The 22,015-nt window shown below is 38.4% G+C and overlaps 2 protein-coding genes across 3 annotated transcripts; one reads left to right on the forward strand and one right to left on the reverse strand.

Moving 5' to 3' along the window:
• The first annotated feature begins 693 nt into the window (after positions 1-693).
• irak4 (interleukin-1 receptor-associated kinase 4) lies at positions 694-7,404 on the forward strand. 2 transcript variants are annotated; one of them, XR_003598333.1, is made up of 11 exons: positions 694-1,051; positions 1,123-1,268; positions 1,495-1,659; positions 3,132-3,292; positions 3,362-3,426; positions 3,522-3,636; positions 3,724-3,833; positions 4,333-4,519; positions 5,224-5,286; positions 5,362-5,554; positions 6,364-7,404. XR_003598333.1 is itself a non-coding variant. In XM_028039384.1 (11 exons), exons 1-11 carry the CDS (start codon positions 891-893, stop codon positions 6,412-6,414), a joined length of 1,389 nt encoding a protein of 462 aa, XP_027895185.1. In that variant the 5' UTR covers positions 696-890; the 3' UTR covers positions 6,415-7,404. The 2 variants fall into 2 exon arrangements, 1 of the variants encoding a protein (XP_027895185.1); XM_028039384.1 differs by having other exon boundaries at positions 696-1,051; positions 5,390-5,554.
• A 203-nt stretch (positions 7,405-7,607) lies between these two features.
• twf1a (twinfilin actin-binding protein 1a) lies at positions 7,608-20,481 on the reverse strand. Its single transcript, XM_028039387.1, has 9 exons — positions 20,328-20,481; positions 17,010-17,090; positions 16,685-16,863; positions 14,458-14,553; positions 14,262-14,366; positions 12,042-12,167; positions 9,756-9,906; positions 9,134-9,255; positions 7,608-8,174 (listed from the first exon to the last, which is right to left on the reverse strand). The coding sequence occupies exons 1-9, from the start codon at positions 20,350-20,352 to the stop codon at positions 8,007-8,009; spliced, it is 1,053 nt and encodes a 350-aa protein (XP_027895188.1). The 5' UTR covers positions 20,353-20,481; the 3' UTR covers positions 7,608-8,006.
• Positions 20,482-22,015: the final 1,534 nt, after the last annotated feature.

The raw sequence follows: 22,015 nt of genomic DNA on the forward strand, positions 1-22,015 counted from the left end.
TAAAAATGTCTCTTTTAAAATGTGTTTTTAAATAAATATCCATAAAAGGTAAAACTCTTACTCTGTTCTAACAGCCATACATTGCATGCAGCAAGAAATGGATTCAATTAATATAGAAAGAAATTACATTTGGGAACTATTTCCTCTGCCTCAATTTATTTTTGCTATTATATTCCATCCATCCATTTAACTTCTAAGCCCACTAATCCTTGCAGCGGCTCAAGGTATCATATTATGCATTTATATATTTTTTTATTTTAGTCTTTAAAATACCAAAATTTGTACATAGCAATTGTGTATGCCTCATTTACTCGCCTCTGGTGATATGGATTTTTTTTCCTCTTTTTTTGTGCTGTAAAATAGATGTATTAGACGTATTAGTTTCTATATTAGACCCCTTGCTGCCTGAATGCATTTTGACATGAAAAAAACGAAGTTACAAATAATCTCCACCAGAGGGCACTGTTATGCTGTGCCTTTAAAACGTTAGAGTATCCGATTCTCTTTCTTCTCCGCTTTAATTACAAACTATAACACAAACAGTAATTTAGGGAGGGAGTTATTTTATAAATTACTTTTAAAGCGCCAGCTCAGACTATGTCTAATTTTTACTTGTGTTTTTATTTTTTATTTTATTTTATTTTTTGTATTTCCGCATTATAGGTGGGACTATTAGTGGACCAGCCCTGTTGAGTTACGTTTGGGGAAGTTGCTCAATATTGGAAAGGCACATTTCCCTTCACTGTAAAGCCAAATATTCATGTGCTGCTTATCTGGTTTTAGCAGCGCTATCTCCGCAGTTTCTTTACCTTTCATGGGTTGATGATTTTGTCAACATGACGGTCAGATAAAACCAAATTTGCAGATATCACCAGAAACTATTTGTCGGGATGAGTAGTTCTTTGACTTCCGCTACTTACATTCGCAACATCAGTTACGGTCTACGCCGCCAGTTATCCGACTTTCTGGACCCTCAGGACAGGTGGAAGGATGTGATTGTGTCCATACGGAAGCCGAGCGGGGAGCCGAGGTACTCCCAGCTTCACGTCAGGTACGTCAACTCTCGTAACTGTTTGTTACGTTTTCAAAATAGGATAAAACACTGTCGCTGTGTGTTTTTAGGAGGTTTGAAGGTCTTGTGACGCAGGGGAAGAGTCCCACCGTGGAGCTGCTGAATGACTGGGGAACCACCAACTGCACAGTGGGAGAACTGGTGGATATTTTGAAGAGCCGCAATTTGTTGGCTGCTGCCAGTCTCCTGCAACCTTGTAATGAATTATTATTACATATTGTAAATTTCATCATTTTTAGCTTCATTTGAAAGTTTCACCTTAAACCCTACATATTTTCCCGTAAATTACACTATATCAAAGCTTTTGGTGTAGAATTAGGTAACAAATCATACAGAATTTTCTTTCTGGGTAATTACAAAATGATAATAGTAATTTAACAGTGACTATTTACACAGCACCATATTTATCTTCTTGAACACAGGGGAAGAATATTCATCGGCAGAGACACTCCCGCTCCCCTTACCACTACGTCCTGACAGAGACCCTCCAACCAGGCCACTGGATGAGACGCAGAGTCAGCCTCCAACCGCCGGATCAGCACCGGAGACACAAGTACTGAGTGAAAACAGTGAAACAGGACACACAGGTGTGTGCTCAATTTTATTCCCAAACACTTACTTGTAAACACATAAGACCTGCACCTTGCAGAAGAATTTATTCACTCTGAACTTCTGCTCTTTTTTGTTTGTTTGTTTTCATACTACTTTTTGGGATAGACAAACTTGACAAAGTGGGACGAGAAGGATCCGTCTTTTACGAATGTTTTGCTAGTAAAAAAACTAAAAATAACTGCATGTATTTTTTTTTATCTGCTTTCAAATTCAAATTCCTTGCAAATCATCCAATTAGTATATAAAGTCCAGCTATGAGTAATTTGAATTTCTGTACAGCTATTCTGTGAAAGCCTCAGAGGTGTGCTAGAGAATATTAGAGGACAAAAGGCATAATTTAAAGTAAGAAATACACCACAAGGTCAGGGAGTGAGTCATCCACAAATTTAAAGCAGGGTTCAGTGTTTCAAAAACAACACCCAAAGCTTTGGACGTTTCACTGTTCAATTCAACATGTGCAACCCAACAAGCACGTAGCTGTGAACCTAAAAGAAGGGTATTTTTCAGAGAAGACCCCAAGGTGTCTATGGTAAATCTGGACTAGCTGCAGAGATTTAAAGAATCAGTTGACAACTGCAAAAATCTTGTGTTTTGGAAAAGCAGGATGAAGAAAACAACATTTTTGAAAGAAAACAATAAGAAATCTCATTAGCAGTTCAGCACAGGCTAATGTGGGAGACACATCAAACATGTGCAAGAAGGTGACCAGGTCAGATTGAGTCCAAAGGTTAAACTTCTTGGTCTACGTGCAAGACGCTAACACCGAGTAAAACATGGCGGTGGCAGTATGGTGGTGTGGGGACGCTGTCTTTTAACTGGTTGCTTTAATTCCATTTCATAATCACCACCTACTTTTGTATTGGTCTGTCACATAATACGTGACAATGAAATATATTAAAGTTTGTTGTGATGAGACAAAAATGTAAGCTTTACAGGTGTGAATACTTTTGCAAGGCACTGCAGCATCATGGTTGGGTTTAAATGTCACACTTATTTACAGTTTGAAGGAGTTTGACGTTATCTTTGTGCTTATTTCAGTGAAATTCAAAACAATTGAATAATGCAACAACAGAAACAAAATACTTTCAACATTCTGTCATTTTTACATCTCCTTACACTAAATGAAGATAAATCAAAACATCTCTTATCTTGATGGAAATTTTATTTTGTGTATTTTGTCTTGTTTTTAAACTGTTGTTTTTTATTGCAAGGTGTAATCAAGAACTTCTATTGAAGTACTTTGAATATTTCCCCACTTAAATATTTTGTCTGTAATTATGCAACACAACTACAACTACACTTGTTTTGTAGATTATGTAACGTAACAAAGAAACAAAACACTCAAAACTTTGGCCATGCAACTTTAAACCGTTGTCCATTGCACATTTTTGACCAGCAGGTGGCTGCAGTGACTCCTTTGACCCACTTGCTGTGCAACTATTTTCAGGTATTTCCAGTTTTATGTACAGTGAGCTGAGGAAGATCACGGGCAACTTTGACGACCGGTCCGTCTCAAACGGTGGCAGCCGACTCGGAGAGGGGGGCTTCGGCACCGTGTACAAAGGCTTCCTGAACAACAGACCCGTGGCAGTGAAAAAACTAAACCCAGTAAGTCAGAGTGTCTACATAGAAGAGGACACACTGTTTCACACGCTGAACCTATGATGTCCCTTTTAGATGGATGACATGCCTCTGGACAAGCTGCAAGATCAATTTAACCAAGAGATTCAGACTCTGAAAGTGTGAGTATGTGTCCGTCGGCGTAAAATGCGACGCTTTCTATTCTCCTAAATCAAGGTAAGAAAGTCCTGTTTTAATAAAAATGTTTTCCTAACAGGTTGAAACACGAGAACTTGGTTGACATGGTTGGATTCTCATGCGACGAGCAGCAAATGTGTATAGTGTACGCCTTCATGGCCAATGGATCTTTGCTGGATCGACTCGCTTGCTTGGTAAAAAACCGTTCACCACTAGACGCATACAGAAAAGCTGATCTGGCCTCCATGCACAGGATTTAGCTTTTGTTTTTGTTTACATAGGACGGTAGTCCTCCTCTTTCCTGGCGACAGAGGTGCTTAATTGCAGAAGGGACCGCTAGAGGTTTGGAGTACCTCCATAGCAACCATCATGTACACAGAGATGTTAAAAGGTGCGACGACTGGAGTCCTTGTGTAATATTCATCTCTTCTAATGGTTGTTTTCTTTTTTTATATATATATAATAATAGTTGAACAATCTTCAAATTCTGAGACTGAAGATCTACAGTGCTTTAAACTATTTGTACTCTGAACTTTTACTCATTTCGTCAAATGACAAACACAAAGTTCAGTGATATTTGTTCTGATTGCATACAATACTGTCATGGAAGATTTGTAAAATGTAGTACATAGATGTTACCTTCTTCCCACTTCACAATTATGCAGTACGTTGTAGTGGTCTGTCGCATAAAATCCTGGTGAAACACATTATAGCTCATGGTTCTGACAAAGTGCAAAAAACGTCCAATAGCATCAGTACTTTACTAATCCACTGCATCGTTCTCCCAATTCACAACAACAAGCATCACAAATCTGTACTGACTTGAGCAAAAGCAAAGATGTTTTTTTTTTATTTGCTCGTTGTGATTCCTATTTGTTTTACCCTCTTAGTGCAAACATCCTGCTGGATGAGAACTTTGTGGCAAAAATCTCCGACTTTGGGCTGACGAGAGCGTCGGCCAAGCACACGTCTACGACGATGATGACGGAGAGGATCGTGGGGACCCGTGCGTACATGGCCCCTGAGGCCCTGCGGGGACAGATCACCCCAAAATCTGACGTGTTCAGCTTCGGAGTGGTACGCTTCGGACACACACATGCACGAAGGAAATCCGACTTTGTTTTACCTCTTGCTTTTAAGCTTGACCGAAGGTTGTTGAGTTGGCAAACTACCGGCTGGTTTAGATGGCAAACTAAGCACTATTTTATTATATTCTTTTGGAAACTTCAAAGATCTGTAGTTTAGCTTGAATAATCAAGTCCAGATTCTTTTCACAAACTATATACTCAGTATTTAGTGGTGATGTTTAATCACATTAATGGCGTGCATTAAAAGGGCATGCAAGACATTTATGAGATTTATTTGTCAGGTGACGCAGTTGATTCAGAGTTTCATGAACTCCTCTGTCTGGCACAGACACGCAGGGCTTAATTAGTAAATCCTGCCCACTGGTACCTCAGGGCTCTTTCTGTTTGTAATGAAAAACAAAATGCCTACAAGGTGGGTTGTTTACATACATAAGCAGCTTTCCCAGGTTAGTGAATGTAATTCCATTTAAAGTGGATGTACAGCAGGAGTAAAATGGAGTTTCCTGCTGGGGAAGTTCCTCCTTTTTCATTCTGCCAGTGGCTGTATTGTTCACTATCTTTTTAAAAAAAAAAATCTGAACAGCTGAGGGAGTGGGGCTGTTCTGATTGGAGATGTGGGGCGCATGGAGAGGAAATAGAGGTTGCCTGTTGCCCAGAGCCATGTAATTAACCTCAAGGCTCTGCTGTTTACAGGTGCTGTTAGAAATATTGTCTGGACGTCCGCCAGCTGATGAAAACAAGGAGCCCCAGTTCCTGGTAAGCTGCGCACGGGGCTTTTACTTTAGCGGGAAACGAGCTACTATCAGCTTGTTTATAAAATAGAAACCTCAGTCCGCTTTTCCCTTCTGGCCCGTCTTAGATGGATATCAGGGACGACATCGATGATGAAGACGAAGATCTGACCCTGGAGCAGATTTTGGACAGAGAGATGACAGACTGGGAGCTGAGCCAGGTGGAGAGCATCTACTGCTTGGCTTCCAACTGCTTGGATGACAGAAAAAACAGGCGGCCATTCATCAAACAGGTACAGTCAGTAGGGGTGCACTGGTTTATGGGCGCCAGTTTCCTTACTTTTGGGAGATCAGCCGATACTTACACGTGAAGACAATGTTATCCACCGATCTCATCTACCTCAACAAAGGTCTAAAAATCACCCACTGTCCCTTCCTGCCGATGCAATTAAACTAGTAGTGTGCTTAAAAGTATGTATTTCTTAGAAGGTCTGGTGGTTTACAGTGCTTTCCTTGAGTCTTCCTTCCTATGAACGTTTCAGTTTCTACCTTGCACAAAGCACTTCCCTGAAGCATAATGCTCCCATCTCCGTGTTCCCCTGTGGTCATGTTGTTTTTGACCTGAAACCATTCCACTGTTGCTCACGCTGTACGTTTAGGGTTGTCATTCTTCAGGAACCTTGACTGGAGTATTCAGACTTTTACAGACTCTTTACATGAGATGAAGAGCAACGAATCCCTACATCTCCTCCAAAGAGAGGCAGAGAATAAATTAAGCAGTGGGACTTAGTTTACTAATTTGGTAGGCATTTGGTTCCTCTGGATTTTCTTTGGGAATATCAGTGAATGGGGATCACTACGAATCCATTTCACAATTTTTGTTTTGAATTTTGAAAACTATCATTTCATTATGTGTTACCATGTGCATACAATATCAAACTTCAGTAAAGCTCATGACTACAATGTGACAAAATGTGAAAAGAGAGGTCTGAATACTTTTGTAAGGCTTTGAATATGAATAAGCTTTGCTTTGAATATAAAATGCAAAACATTTCTGCTGCTTTAACTGCTTTTTAAAGTAATGTTTTCTTTTTATCTGCAGGTTGTTTCAGAGATTCACAGCGTCATCAAAAGCATCTCATTGCAATTGTAGGCACGGAGGGAAACAAGAGGCTCACATTACCTCTGTTCCAAAGCAAAGACTGACAAGTCTTCTGCTTTTTGACTTTAGAAAGTTCCTTATTGACTGCAAGAAAGAGATTTAGCATTAAAACAGCTTTCCCTTTTGTATTTATATTCACGAATATTTGAAGAGGAGCACCAACAGGACATCAGCTCTGCTACGCAGATATTTAGCCATTAGCATGCCATAAGCCCATCTTGCAGCAACAGCTCCAGTCAGAGGCATCGCCAGATTCGTTGCAAGACTGACTGCTACTGGAGATCCTTCCCGTCCACAGCATCACATCCATGACTTTTTAAAGATACTTGGAGGATATGAGTTAGAAGAAAAGTGTGAGCACACATTTTAATACTTTTTTTAAAAAATTTATTTACAGGCTAAATTTTTGTGTTGTAAAAAAATAAAAGTTGTTTTATTTTTGAAGAAATAAAAAAAGGACCAAAATTGTCTGATTTAAATATTTTATTTTTCATCTTTAAAAGAAAGATTTGTAAGAAAACAAAGAAGAACAAACATTATTCATTTTCTCTAATGACAATGAATATAAAGGGATTTTTTTTTTCCCCTTCACATGAGGTGAACTAAGTAGTTTGCCAAATATTAATCAGTAGACCAGTGGATGAGGCAATGTTTCCGTCAAGGTAGTATTCCCTTTTCTATCCGATAATAGCTTGGCATTCCCTCCTCTGTGGGAACCAGGTTTTTATTCGCTTCCTCTCGGTGAAATGCGAGATGTATAAGATAGATGGAATATTTCTGGAAGCCCGGTCTTTCCACTGAAATCCACACCGACAATCACCAAAAACAGACCGCTTCTTAATCATAGAGCATCACACAGCTACAATATGTACATTTACAGCACTTGCATAGAAAAATAAGTTTCTCAGCAGATGATTTCTTTTTTTTTTTTTTCCCCCATGTAAACCACAGTTATATCAAAAAGAAGAAATTTTGTCTTTATAAAAATGCACTGTTGAAACGAATGGAGTCGACAACGTGGGAATAGTTCGGATCTTTTCAGCTTTGGAGCACCTCATTGTGCAAACAGTAGGAGACGAACACACACAAAAAAAACAATTCTTGACACAGACTTAAGGAATGATATTTAGAAATTAGAATATGAACTCAAAAGATTTTTTAAAAAAAAAGCATTTCTATATTGGCGCGAGTTCACATTAGTCGTGCTTGAAAGTTTTTTTTTTTCATTAAATGTCAGCGCTGACATTGAAGAGAATACCTCAACTTTTATTTGGGCCCCCTTGAGTTATAGTTAAGCTTCTTGTGAGTGTGTTAAGATGTGCGTTTCCATTTGGCAAGCTACAAATGGAACGACTGAAGGGTGTCATTGCTCAGTTCTCCTTGGCGTGCATAGTTGGGTAACATGGTGAGGAAAAAAATTGAGGTTGTTGGGAAAAGAATACAAACACATCAACAACAACAAAAAAAAAAAACGTCAAATACAATTTTTTCGTCGCCCATCACAGGGATGGATGTTCCACTGTGGAACACGTATGGGGTGGGGGATTTAGGGTGTGTGGGGTGGAGTGATGCTGAGGTGCGTTTTAATCCTCCTCCTCTCCCTCGCCGGGTGGCCGGGTGATTCGGCGACCTCCCCTCTTACCGGCTGGGCCTTTGGGCTTGGCAAAACGCTCCTTATAGGCATGCTGCTTGGGATGCACCTCGGCGTACAAGAACTCGCCTGTTAATTCGGTCCCGTCTTCAATTTCCAACTGTGAAAGGAAAAAAAAAAAAATACCTGGCAAGTTAGTGGTCAGTCTATAAATAAGGTGGAGTTGCCATTTCAAGTTGTTCAGAATCCAACAAAGGAGTCATTTTGCTCTCATGGTGATTTGTTTCAAGTTTTTATTTCAACTAATTTTCATGGTAATGGCTCATTTTCACAGGCAGTGAATTTAGATTTTTTTATTTTTAGCTGAAAGCTATAATTATTAAAATGAATGCTTGAAATAGTCGGATCCTTCTGATCAATCTATATGGAGTATTACATGCTGAACTGAATTATTAAAAGTAAATTTACATTTCAATTATGATTTAATCAGCTACACCGATTACAATGGTTAATTTTAAAATATCCAACTTCTCCCGTAACTGCATGAATTAATGCAATTATATAAAACTATATTAATATAGTTTTTATATTTATTTCACTAATGAAGGATCAAACTCCCAATTTTTTAAATGGAAAACAATCATTTATTTACATAATAATGCATTTACCGATGCATTATTGAGACAGAGTTCGTCTCTTACTTTATGACAACCATATTCAGGTTTTCTATATAGTCTGAAAAAATCTGGGATTTGGTCAAATAATTTTCCAGATCTGGATAGGTTTGGGCAAGAATAGAGTATAGAAAAATAGTTTTATTTCCAGAACTGTTTCTCTGTTCTAGTGCCTAAATAAATAAAATCTTTCAGCATATTCTTACATCCCATCTATTATTCATCTGGCATCTCGTCTAGTTTATCCATATTTAAAGCTTATCCAATGTAGCACCATCTGCCATAAATTCATGCTTTTGCTCTTTATAAATAAGCTAAAAGAAAAGAGACAACTGGACATTTGAATTTATAGAAAAGTGTGGAAGCTCAACTCTAATAATGTAGAGGACCTCTGAATCAAACACAGTTTAGCTCAAGTGTGAATCATAACGTCTTCATCTCTCACCTTTTTCTCGATCTCAATCTGCAGTTTGGTTTCCACCATGTCAATCAGGTTATTTTTGCAGCTGGAATACAGCATCCTCTCTCGGATGCTACACTTGTACCCTGGCATAGAATAAATGAAGACTGCAAAAGAGAAAAAGGACATTAGGGCTAAAATGATACTAAATACAGTAACACTTTATTTGGGTTGTGAATAAGACTGTCATGACACTGTCATAAACATGAGTAAGTCTTCATGAATGTCTATGACTGTTGTCATAAAGTGCCATTCGGTGAATCATGACACTTTTAATACAAAGTTGACATTATTCAAAATGTCTTCGCTATGACAACTTGACATTAACCAAGAAATCATGATCCGACATAAATTTGTTCTAAAAGTGTTGCTGATTAAACTTTAGCTTTAATAACATAAAGCTACATAATTTTTAAAGTTTATCAACAGGAATAGGCAGAAGGAACATGAGTAAGTCTTCATGAATATTTATGACTGTTATAAATATTCATGAAGACTTACTCATGTTTATGACAGGTGTTATGTTTATGACAGGATAGTCTTTTTCACAACCCGTCAAATAAAGTGTTACTCTAAATACGACGACAGCGTGTAAAGAACAGCGCACCTGTAGACTCCAAGTAGTCGCCTTCATGGGAATGTTTGTACAGGAAGAAGTGGTAACGTGGAGAATCTTTGGGGACTCTCTTTGGCAGGTCTTTCAACTCAGTTGGCTCAGTGCTGCACAAGCGAATCATTTCCTTTTCAGCATCTATTTCCTGTTGACAGAGGAAGGGAAAGGGGTCATACTTGGTGTAAGAAAAAGTGACAGTAACCAAAAGAAAAGCAGGACTGAGGTGAAGCCGGTTGAAGCGGATCTTGACCAGTTTGGTTGTGTTGGCGAAAGGATTCGCCGACTGCAGAATCTCGTTTTGACATCTCTCTGCTTTGAGGTCATCTCCGACGACGACAAGTCTTGTTTTCCCGGTGAGGGAAAACCCATCCCAGGTGATCTTACTGCCTCCACCAAAAAGTGTTTTTAATGAACTGAACTCCTAAGTGGATTTTCCTTCCAAATGTGCAACTTGTTAAGGGGAAATAATCATTTTTAAAAGGGTAAAAGATTTTATGAAAAAAAATATGCACAAACACAATTTCCTAAACCGGAGCTCTGTTGTCAAGGCTACTAGAAAAACAAACAAGAAATAGGTGTCTTCAGACTGCTGTGTGTCTACAGTCCATTTCCTCATCGTCCTCTTCCTCTTTTCATCACACAACTTTAATATTGAGAAAAATAACATCTGTAACCTGCTTTCTGTTCTCGATGGCCTATCCAGGAGGGCAGAACACGCCCGCCCACACACACACACACACACACACACACACACACACACACACACACACACACACACACACACACACACACACACACACAAAACATGATCAGATGTCATTTGCATTCAAACTGGTTTTCTACTGCTTATTTACATGCCCCGTCAGTTTATTCCTGAATGCTAAATTATATGTTTTGCAGGAGCATCTGGGGGGCAGAGTGTGTGTGTGTGTGTGTGTTTGGTTACATGTTTGAGTACAAAAAGGGGCTTGCCCTGGGTTAGGTTCACACACTAACTGTGGTGGGTCAAAAATGAAAGAAAACTTTTAAACAGACTCAAGGTGGAAAGTTCTCACAGCTTGCTCACGTGGCTTTATGTTTATTTTCCCTACAGAGCAAACCAATTAAACAGAATTTTAAAACCTAAGGAATGTCAATTAGAGACCACTTATGAAACATTTTCTTTGGAGTGAAATGCTTAACTAAGTTATGGTCAGGAGAATTGTTTTAATGGAATAATAAAAAGAAAAAAAATCTAAAACCTAACCGTTTGCCTCTGAAAATCACAGAATAACAGGCTTCAATTATTCCTTTGTACTTTGGACTGATCTAATCAGAGCCATGGGTACACTGAATTTTAATGAGCAATGAAACAAAGGCTTTTTTTAAACACACACAAAAAAAGACTGACTCATTGTGTTTGTAAAAAAAGAGCAAAAACAGCTTCTGACCAGCAATGCTTCTTTCTGTTTATAAGGCAACAAAAGTGAGTGGTATTTAAGAAGCAAGTTCACGGTTGAAATGCACTTAATGTGCCTTGCAGGAATGTTCTTCACCATTGAACTCTTATCTTCTTATCCAGGTATTTTTGAGGGTTTTTCCTGACAGACCAGAACCAGAAAAAAGCAATAATTGCGAAGTGAAAGGAACATGATAAATACAACCGTTCTACGAGAACCTCTGAGGTTTGTAAGAGACTTTGAGTGGGGGAAAACAAAAAAACTGCTTCACAGAGCTCCAGGAACAGACAAGTCAGGGATAAAGTTGTTGAGTAGTTTAAGGCAGGATGAGGAAGCATGTAGAAATAAGAAATTAATCAGTTAACAGCATGATAAATGAAAATTAGAAGGACAATTTTCATTTTTATGATTCATATTTTTTTGAAGGGTGACTTTATTCACACAGACCTCACAATCCATTTTATTTACAGTTTTGGTTGTTTTTTTGATATTTTAAATATCTTCCACTTCCAGTGTTAAGTGTCGTTTGCAAAATTAATTTGTCTGAGAAAAAAAAAAAAAACTTGCATTATTATACCGCTATCAATACTCGAAAATGGTCTCAAAACAATATCGTTTAGCACAAAAATTACTGGGATAATTTATCGTCCCGCAATATTATTTATCGTGATAGCCCTAATGTGGCAAACTTGAAGATCCCTGTTCACAGATGCTCACCGTCTGATCTGACTGAGCTTAACCTGTTTTGCAAAAGCAGAACGGACAATAATAACAACAATCGCATCACAAAGATGTGAAAGAGAGGCACGAAAGAGGGCATTGTTCTCTGTTAGGAACTCACCAGTTGCACATAGTTGATTCTCTTTTCCTTAAAATGTGCCAGTGCGTCAGCAGCATCTTTGTGAATGGGGAAGGCCACTCCCTGCAGAGTCTGCTGCTTGGTGTCCACGCTGATGTCCGTCTGGACCTGAACACAACGCAACCAAACAGGAAGAGCTGCCGATTATTAGGCTTCACCTCAATTTCTAAATCATTGTACAACAAACACTTTAAAACTGAACAAATTTCTTTAGATGGGTTATCATGTGTACAAGTTTAAAAAACACACAGTAAACTGGTGAACCATCCTGCTTAAAAGCTGAGGCACTCTGATAATAGATGAGGAGTCTGTATTGGAAGTGACAAGGCGCCTTTAGCAAATCAAACAGAGAACTTGAAAATGCAGGAAGGATTACACTGATGGATTGCGTCTATTTTTAGAGGTCTGTTCCTATAAATTGGAAAGCCTCGCAGACATGACTGAGCACAAATGCAGCTACTTCACATTCCAATGAGTAAAGTGTTTCTTTACCCATCTGCCTGGTAAAAAGTCAAGGCAAACGCTTAATATTTTTAAAGCTTTTGCATCTGGATAGCACAGACTAACGACTTCTCTGGAAGCTGGGACCAGCAGAAAAGCCTCACTTCCCATTTGTGTTGCAGTATTTAATTGACAGTGCTCTGAAGAGACGCTACGCCACTAAAAACAGTGGTAAGGAAGCTCTTCCTTACCATATATGGTAAAGAAGAGAGCTGTTGTTTATGTGGCAGGTTGAGAAGGCAGCAATTAGAAAATGCTGTTAACTCAGTAAAGAAGACTCAAAGTCTAAAACTTGACCTAAACTTTCCCCTGTAGACGCAGTGAAGGTTAAATCTGCGAGATAAGTAGAGGTAACTACAGTATATCAGCAGTATCATATTACTGCATTCATCTTTCTTATCACAACCAAAGGCAAAGCACGACGACAGAGCTCACTTGTTCCCCAGAGTGAAACCACTCTCTACTGCAGAGCTTGAACATTTGCATACTTGTGGTCAGATTTAGTTTTGGACTCTCAACGACATATTCTTCAGCCATTTTTTCTTTTGGGATTCGGCTAAACAAGCCCTATTACTGGGTACCTGCGCTTTTTTTTTTTTATAGACAAGGGTGTGAGCTGTTAAAAGCCTTAATGAGAGTGATCTCTGCCAACATCCTGCTGTTCTAGCCCATCAGCATGTTTGATACTGCCAGGCCAGCATCTGCACACTTGCAATGCTGCTGACCTTGTGCGCTCGAAAGGCCTGCACCGCTGGCCTTCATTGATACTTTCACCCAGCCAGATAAGGAAGGAGGGGGGGTTTCACATCACACAGGAGACATGATTAGGAGGAGGAGGAGCGCTGCTGCAGGCTGAGCTAAACAGTTATTTTCAACTGCTGAAGCCTAGAGTGTGAAGACAATACAGTGAGTGGTGTTTCCTTTTAGACTTAAAGAACAGACCTACTAGTCTGGACAAGAGCACTGCATTACTCCCTTAAATATAAGTGCTGTCCAGCAGATGCTTTGTAAAACAGAAAAAGAAAAAGAAAAATCACTAAATCTCACCAAGTATTTTTGGTGTAGTTTATAGTGCAAATATCTTAGTACACTAGAAATAAGTGCCTTTTCAGCTACATATAAGACCTTGTTTTAAAGTCAATCATTTGTTACATCCTCGGAGCTGCGTTTCCAAGTTTCCGACTCACAGACCACCCCTCCCTGAGACCCACTCAGCTCCTTCAGACCAGCCAGCAGAAATTAGCAAACACCTGGTGGAGCTGCACATCAGCTGAGCTCATTATACGAGCTACTTCTTTGTGCAACATTAATAAAAACATTGCTAACAGGTTAATAAGAGGAGTCATGTTCCTGAATGCGAGGTTTTAGAAAAAGGAGTTTTTAAAAATACAGAGGCCCAATTTCAAGGAGCTAAATTACAAACTAAAGTTTTTTTTTAAGTATTTTTTCATACATATATGATTTTTATAACAATTAAAGTTTACATAATTAATTGTGATATAAAATGGAACTTTATGCCAGGAAAACACACAATACTGTAAGGAATAATTGACTTAAAACAAGCTCCTATAGTTTCTGAAAAAACAGTTTTTTCTCATTTCAAGTGCACTAAGATACTTGCACTAGGATTAAGAACAAAAATCAATATTTTGGGCAATATTTTGTGTGTTCGCAGTGTGAAACTGTCATTCTGGTGTTTACCTCATTGAGTTTGATCTGTCTCAGTTCCTCTTCTGCAGCAGTGAGGGGCAAAGGAGCCGCCTGTGAGGTCAGGTATTTCTTATAACCACTAAAGTTCAAATCCTCCTGCAAACAAAACCGCATTTACAGATTAAAAAAAAAAAAAGAAAGAAAGAAAATAATAAACAACAACTTCATGTGTGGCTCAAGGACAAACCTTTGTGGTACCAAAAATGTCGTCCTTAATGTGCCCTCCTCCAAACTCTTTCTTCAGTGTCGCCCTGGTAGCAGCATATAACATTTTGTGTCGCACCTGGAAAAATAAAAGCATTAAATATTTTTATTATTATAAAACTTTGGGGTCAGATCAGGATTTTTCTACCTAAAACTAATTTCAGTTTGTTTGTTTTTTAAATCTGATCGATTACTATTTTTTTCTTAGGGCTATAAAACAGCAAAGAAAAAGTATATTGATTGATAAAAGCTAAATGGAACACAAAATCTAAACTATGATGGGAGGGAATCCACAAATCAGCATTTGTGAATTCCACTCCCGTCATTGTTTAGATCAAACATAAAATTACACATTTTATGAAAAGACAAAAACAAATTCAGAATTGACCTGCCAATCTAGGGATACGTGGCAGTTTTGGATCTCTGACCAATCGACGGGCGCATCTATTAAAATTCACAATACTGGTGGCTAAAATGTTAAACACAAACTGATCTGACTGATCAAAAATAAAGGACGGATTTTAGATCAAAATAATTAAAAAAAAAACAGCATTCAATTATTTTCCATTTAAATGTTCAACCTTTGGAAAAAAAATGGCATTAGTTAGAATGTCTGGAAACATAAAAGTGTTTTCTTTTTTCCACACCTGGAAAATAAAAGCAACCTTCATGCATTTTCAAGTCTGAAGGGACCGCAGAATTATTATTGCATGTGTGAGGGTATGTGTGTGTAATGTTCACTTCTCTGCAACTGTTCATTTTGCAGGATGAAATTACCCTGGAACAGCTTGCTTTAGAATTATTGAGGAGTGCAGCTGAGCTTATATTAACTTAAATAGATTAAACATTTTCATTGGTTTCTTTACGATAAACATTCTAAGTTTTTTAAAGACCTTTCAAAACTGTAAAAGTTTACATTTAAGAACTACTATCAATTTAGGTTTGCTATCTTAATAACTAATAAACAACATTAGCATAACAACTACAGTTTAATTTGCACAAACTACAAAGAAGCCAGTCTCAGGTGAACACTTAGTCTTTGTACTTTTAGCACAGCGTAGACTATTGCCTAAATTCCTCAGAGAGAGCTATACCAAATGAAAGCTTCTTAATATTAATAAAGCAAATATTTACAATAAAACATATTAAAATATTATACAATAAATAGCCAAAAGTACAAAAAAACCTAAATTTAAATGAAGACCAGTTAAAAATGTAGCAAGACCTCTTAAAATTAAGATTCTTAAATGTAAACACTGATTAACTCAGTGATCCATTCAGTGCAATTTATTCCAAACATTAGGTTTAGGTGAGTAAGCTTTACTTCAAGAATCTGGACACTCATTTAAAAATCAAACAGGCACTGCACTAATTGCTAAAATTACCACTTTTGTTTTGTAACAGTAAAGTCATTCATGAATAGTTTCATTAATCAACATTGCTATCCTGTTTGCAGCCTTAGAAAATGGTTTACTACTTCAGTTCCAGCAGTGGAAAAAAAAAAATCAAATAAAAAGGCAGGCACTCATGAAGACGCCACTAAAAACAATGGCCAAAAGTTTTGAACTACACAGGCAAATTTCTCTGTCATCAAAATAATGGGCTTCAGCTCTATGCACGTGGTTGACCTGATGGATATACACCCAAAGTGAAAACAAACGATTCCAGGTCAGTAAAATCAGCAGCATTCATGCACATGCAGGTTGTGAAAAGATTAAGCAACTTCTAGGCAAGCCTCAACCTGACGCTTTATGCTCAGGGACAAGAATGTTAAGCTCAGCTTTGTGACTGCAGATGGGAGTTTCAGAACAGTTTCACTTTGCACTCAAAGAGCTACAGACACATTTGCACCTTGCATCTTCAAGCTGCATAACGTTCTTTTCCACAGCTATGGAAACATGTCTAAATTAAACAAAATCGGGACAAGGTTATTATGCTTGAGTCAGTTGCCAAAAACTCACTGGACTGTATATATTACCCAAAAAACTGAAAGAATCACTTAAAAAAAAAAGGCAAAGTAGCCTGTTATTTAGAAAAACACCATGATCAAGCCATATTTAGCTTTTAAGACTAAGAAGGTATGAAATCACATGCAGGCTGGCTGCTTTGATGCGGTCTACTCCACCCATCTTATACCCAACGCAGAGCACAACAAATGTTGCAAAAAATGGAAAGCTAGTCATTAAAGGCAGCAGGCGCGGCTGTCTTACAGTAGAGTGGTCTGGTGACCAGGAGAGGAGGATCCATTCGTAGCCTTGGTTGTTAGTGGAGTCCAGACGGTACAAAATATAGCATGGCACGGCATCTTCCAGAAGTGGCAGCACTAAGGAATCGTATTCCTGATCCCACTTCTTGGATGCTTTCCTGGTGCCGCCCAGTGTCAGCTGCTCTGGAAGACAGATATGTGCAGGCCGAAATGTAAGCACTGCAGCGATTTCTCTCACACACACAGACACACAACCTTTGGGCAGAGGGGTGAGTTCAGCCTTTTCTTGGCACAAAAGGTTGTAAACAAATACGAGGTTCTCTGCTTACCATCCTCGATGACGATCTTCAAGACTCGATACTGGTCTCCGCTCCTGGCACTGGCAAAGATTTCCTTCACGTCGTTCCCCGCTTGGAAAAAGATGGAAAAGATATTGTTTAGAAAAGAGCTAAACTGTGCTGAAAGGGACAGTCTAGCCTGGTTATTGGTTTTCAAAGTCTGATTCGAGGCATCAGATAAACAAAAGACAAATGACTGATTAGTCCAATTAAAGCGCATTAAAGTTTGCGACCAAACTCATTTCGGTTCATTTTAGTCTGTGCATTGGGCACGAAGGCCCGTCTCTGTGTTTCAGCAGTTTGCCACCATGAATGACCGCTCATACACAAATCTATGTTGGAGCTCAATAAATGAAAACCAGGCGTCGTTCAGCTAACAGCATCAACGCACACCCTTGTTTTGAAATGCACACAAAAAACTGCAAAAACTTTCTATAGTACTCTTTCTACTGATTTTAACTTCGATTCAACAAATGCCACAAATTTCACATAGTTTTGCCTTGTGTAATGGATAGCGAACTATTTAAAATAAATTGTCTAAATTATTTAAATTTGTAGACTATTTAAAGTACATTATTCAAAGGGAATTTTCTAAATTAAGAATGTTGCAGATTGTTTATGGATGTTTGTCTGTTTTGATTAGCATTGTTGGTGGTTTATAATTTGTTATGTTTAATGGTATTTGCACTTTGTAATGTTTTTTTGGGGCGCTGGGGTTGTATGTACCTCACGGGCTGCCGTAGCTAATGAGGGCAGGCCCTATAAAAGCTGGTAGAATCATTGTGCCAATGAATTACTTGAACTGTCAAGATGTGTTTGGCACAAAGAAATCAACACTTAGTGTTCCCCAGTGAAAGCAGCGAGGTACGTTTTGTTTTGTTCTTTGTATTCCAAGTTTATGTTTTGTATTCTAATATTTGTATATGTTTTAGTTTTCACGGTGACTGAGGCAATTGCGGTGACTGTGGTGATCATGGTTGATCTTCATCAAAGAAAATAAAACGCTAAATTCAACCATCGAGACTGGCTGAGTAATTCAAGTGCTGGGGAGCTGCTACACCTTATCTTTCTTATAAGAAAGTTAAAATTCACAGAAGGAGATATTTTCTGCTTATATCAGTTTGTTGTACTTCTGTTCCTATAAGAGTAGGCCTGTCACGCTAACAAATTTTGCTCAACGATTAATCGTCTCAAAAATTATTGCGATAAACGATAATATTGTTTGAAGACCTTTTTACACTGATTTAATGGAAATGACGTAATAATGCATGCGATTTCCTGCCAAAGATAGATACACTTTATTTTCAAAAGAACACTTAACATTGGAACTGATAAACAAAATAAACAAAACAACCAAAAACAAAAATAAAATGGATTCTCAGTCTCCATTAACAAAAAATTTACTTGAATAAAAACTAAACATAAAGCCAAAGTGGAAATAAATACTGAATTCAACCAAGAGTGCAGATTATGAAGTCTGTGTTGCCCTTCAGTAATAATTAAGATTTAAATTTAAAAAAATGGGCACATCCGACTACCTGATGCAATAGTTCACACTACATGGTTTTTTTGCGCCTATTTTTCCCCTTATGACAATCTTAGAACGCCGGTCGTTCTAAGATTGTAGCTTACGATTTCGTAACCGATCATCCTGTAGAGTTTGGTGTGTTACGGAAGATCAATACGTCGATCGCGGGAAGGTTTTGAGTCGATCTCGGCAGGAGGTGACAAACTGAACGCTGATCGCTGTGTTCAGGGGAGCGTTTATTAATAATCGAGAAATAAATAACAAGCCTGGAAACTTGACATCGTAACGGACTGAATGTTATGTTTTTAACACCCGGCAACGGGTGTGCTAACCCGTTGCTCACGGCAACGGGTGTGCTTAACGACAGAGAGAGAGTGTGTAAAAGGTAGGAGAATCTCACTGAGGAAGAAATATACTGCATTAGGTTTTCTATCACTTTATTATTTCTGCTATAACTGATGTATATTTGCATATAAAATAAGTCAATATAGTTTAATTTACAATTTTTATGTCTTCGTGTCATGAGGTAGATCTCAGCCGGCTGATGAGAGAAAAAGTAGATCTTGCTCTCAAAAAGTTTGAGCACCCTGCGGTAGATCGTCGTTGCCGCTCCGATCCAAATCAGGGGTTTTTCCCCGACTGGGAGCTTAACTACACCTGTTGAATGTGACAGGTAGCCAATCAGAAAGCGCGGATTCTCCTGGTGTTTTCTGAGGGGAAGTTACAGAGGGGAATCCCAAACAGCTGACACGGCGCAACCCGAAGTCCAAGGTAGTCGTACTGTGCGAGACATTCATGCCTACTGTAAGTGTAACACATTTGACCTATTTCCAAGCACAGAGGTCAACAAGTTACTTTTAAACTAGCTTCTCAATGACTAACTGCAAATCCAGGTGATATTTTTTATTATTATTCAAACAGCATAACTAATGCAGAAACATTAGTTATGCATTAGTTATTATGCAGGTTCACTAACTCTTTTTGATACAAGTCTGTTTGGCAGACAAATGTGTGTAACGTCCGTTTCCTGTTACACACACCTACAGGTACTTTATCAATGCCTTTATTGAATGAGTCAAATATTTATGCGCTCTACAGGTTAGATAATCGGTTTCCTCTAACAGAGCATAGTTGGGACGGGTATAAGCTTCACTTTGGATAAATCAGAGCATTTCTATAAGCCAGTTGCTGTTCATAAAAACAGTAGAAAGTGCAATATTCCCCTTTGCCTGGTCTACAACACGTTTTTCATTCATGTGGATAAATTTGTGAATGCAGACTAAACAAATTACCTCCGTGGGCATCTTGTGCAGCAGGAGGTCACGCCCAATCTGAAAGGTTTCCATCAACACTGCATAATGTCCGTGCAATTCAGATAATAACTGGAACCTTGACAGGTGCCAGACCGGCAGTGACTGTAGATGAAGGCGTCGTTCACTGATTCAGAGCCTGAACTAACTTCACAGGGTTTCAGTTTGATGATTAAAAAAAAATAAAATATATAGAATTACCTCAAAGCGGCGTCAAGAAATACTTTGAGAAGAAAATGCTCTGCTACTGAGAGGCAAAACGCTAGAAAAATAAATCCTCCTAAAGTCCAGAGCGGCACAGCTGGTTGCACAAATCACTGGAGCTAGCTAGGCTAACTAGCAGGGACAGAGCAGCTAACTTGACGCTAGCTTCTGGTTGCAACAAACTGCACCGGGCGCTCAAAGCTCAGCTTCAAATTCACACAGCGGAACAGACAAAAGTGAGGCACTGAAATTAGAAATAACCCCTACCTTGAATGCCCGTTTGATGTGACATTGTGTCTATCGTCGGACAGAGGAATGAAGCGGCTGACCAGGCGAGAGCAAAGAGAAGAAGCAGGAAGTGAACTATAGCGGAGAGACCCGCCCCGAGTCTGCGGGAATCACGTGACCTTACCCGTCTGTGTGAGGATATTTACTCACCGACTTATTTACGGGAAACAAAAATATATTATTTACGGAGCCCGTCTGGTGACATTAGAGTAAAAAAATAAATAAATAAATAAAAAGTGTTCTTCCAAAGCGATAAAAGCTGAATAGCTCTTGAATTGCTACAAAATGGAGCTACATTTCCCTCAGCTTACCTTACTGGCTGGCAATATTGACGCCACCAGATACCATAAAACCTAAATTCTGAACATCATGGCATGGAGTGCATCCCGGTTTTCCATGTCTGGCATATAACTATTCATTTTTGCTTTTAAACTGATTATATTGATCCTGTGTCCAGACAGAGGGATAATCTGTGGGCCTAGATCATGACCTGTTTGTTCTGAAGATTCTGCAGCCTCCACTTCATCCTCCTGACATAGGAGGAACCAAAGAGCTATTCTAAGTTAAAAGCACATCTTCTGAAGTTAGGATATTTTTTTCCAAAGGAATCACCTCAAATCAGATGTTGGACTGAAATTTATTTTAATTTCATTTGTGAATGTTAGCTCTTCATTTCCAACAGTGAAGCTATTGAGGTGGAAAAGGGTTATCATTTTGGAGAAAGTCTCATCAACATCAACATTTCCATTAAATAAGAGACCAAAATAAGTAGTATGTTTGATAGAGGAAAAGCCTCTCAGACTCTGAGCTCAAAGCAAGATGCCAAACAGCACCAAACTATTATTTTATGTATATTAGACAATTAATCACGACATTACACATAATTAATGTGGTGGAAGCCATTTGTTAAGTACTTAATGAAACACATTTACCGTATTTGATGTTTGTTGTGAATGGTGTACACTCGCAAACGAACAAGTTAATTAGTCCAAGTTTGCCCCATGATTTTCTGGTTTTATTCACTTTTATTGTAACAGACTGTGAGAACAAATTCTCTTTTCTTTTCTAGACAAAGAAAAGAGAATCAAAAAAGGAACGAAAGGGAAAACTGTGCATTAAGGGAATCTTTCAGAGCAAAGAAAAAATCTTTCACTCGCAGGAATTTTCAAAACAAGAAAAACCTGTACTTGAAAAATTTGTATAGATAGAGTTCTAAGGAGAGAAACAGAGATCACGGATCAGGACTTTATACAGGAACAATGAAAGATTTACAAAAAATGTGTCTTTCAGAGAAAATAATACATTCTGAGGGAACCATCATTATTTGGGACAGTTTCACAATTTTTCTTCATCCTCTATTCTTCTCCTTTTTTAAAAAATTAACTTAATGTCATGCAACGCCTAGTACATTTAGATCCCAGTGTGTACTGTAACCCTTCAGTGATGAGCCTGTACTCTGATGTATTTTGGACTTGCCGCACTTTAGTAAGTTTCTGAACAGACAGTGTGCTAACTTTCTGCTTGAGTGTGAAAACATTTGAAATAGGTAGGTTATCCAGAGCAGTATTTATCTAATAAACAATTTAAAATGTCTGAATGGCATTATGAAGCAAAACACATTTTGTCATACAGTCAATTTAATGTAGGAATAGCTCACTTATGGAAAA

Source organism: Xiphophorus couchianus, chromosome 2 (assembly GCF_001444195.1).
Source record: "Xiphophorus couchianus chromosome 2, X_couchianus-1.0, whole genome shotgun sequence".
Classification (NCBI taxonomy): Eukaryota; Metazoa; Chordata; class Actinopteri; order Cyprinodontiformes; family Poeciliidae; genus Xiphophorus; species Xiphophorus couchianus.

Coding starts and splice junctions, on each gene's coding strand:
- irak4 (XM_028039384.1), top strand. CDS start 891: ATGAGTAGTTCTTTGACTTCCGCTACTTACATTCGCAACATCAGTTAC. Junction 1,660..3,131: donor CAGTGAAACAGGACACACAG/GTGTGTGCTCAA, acceptor AACTATTTTCAG/GTATTTCCAGTTTTATGTAC. Junction 5,555..6,363: donor GGCGGCCATTCATCAAACAG/GTACAGTCAGTA, acceptor TTTTATCTGCAG/GTTGTTTCAGAGATTCACAG.
- twf1a (XM_028039387.1), bottom strand. CDS start 20,352: ATGTCACATCAAACGGGCATTCAAG. Junction 16,864..17,009: donor GAAGATCGTCATCGAGGATG/GTAAGCAGAGAA, acceptor TCTGTCTTCCAG/AGCAGCTGACACTGGGCGGC. Junction 14,554..16,684: donor GGTCACCAGACCACTCTACT/GTAAGACAGCCG, acceptor TTATTTTTCCAG/GTGCGACACAAAATGTTATA.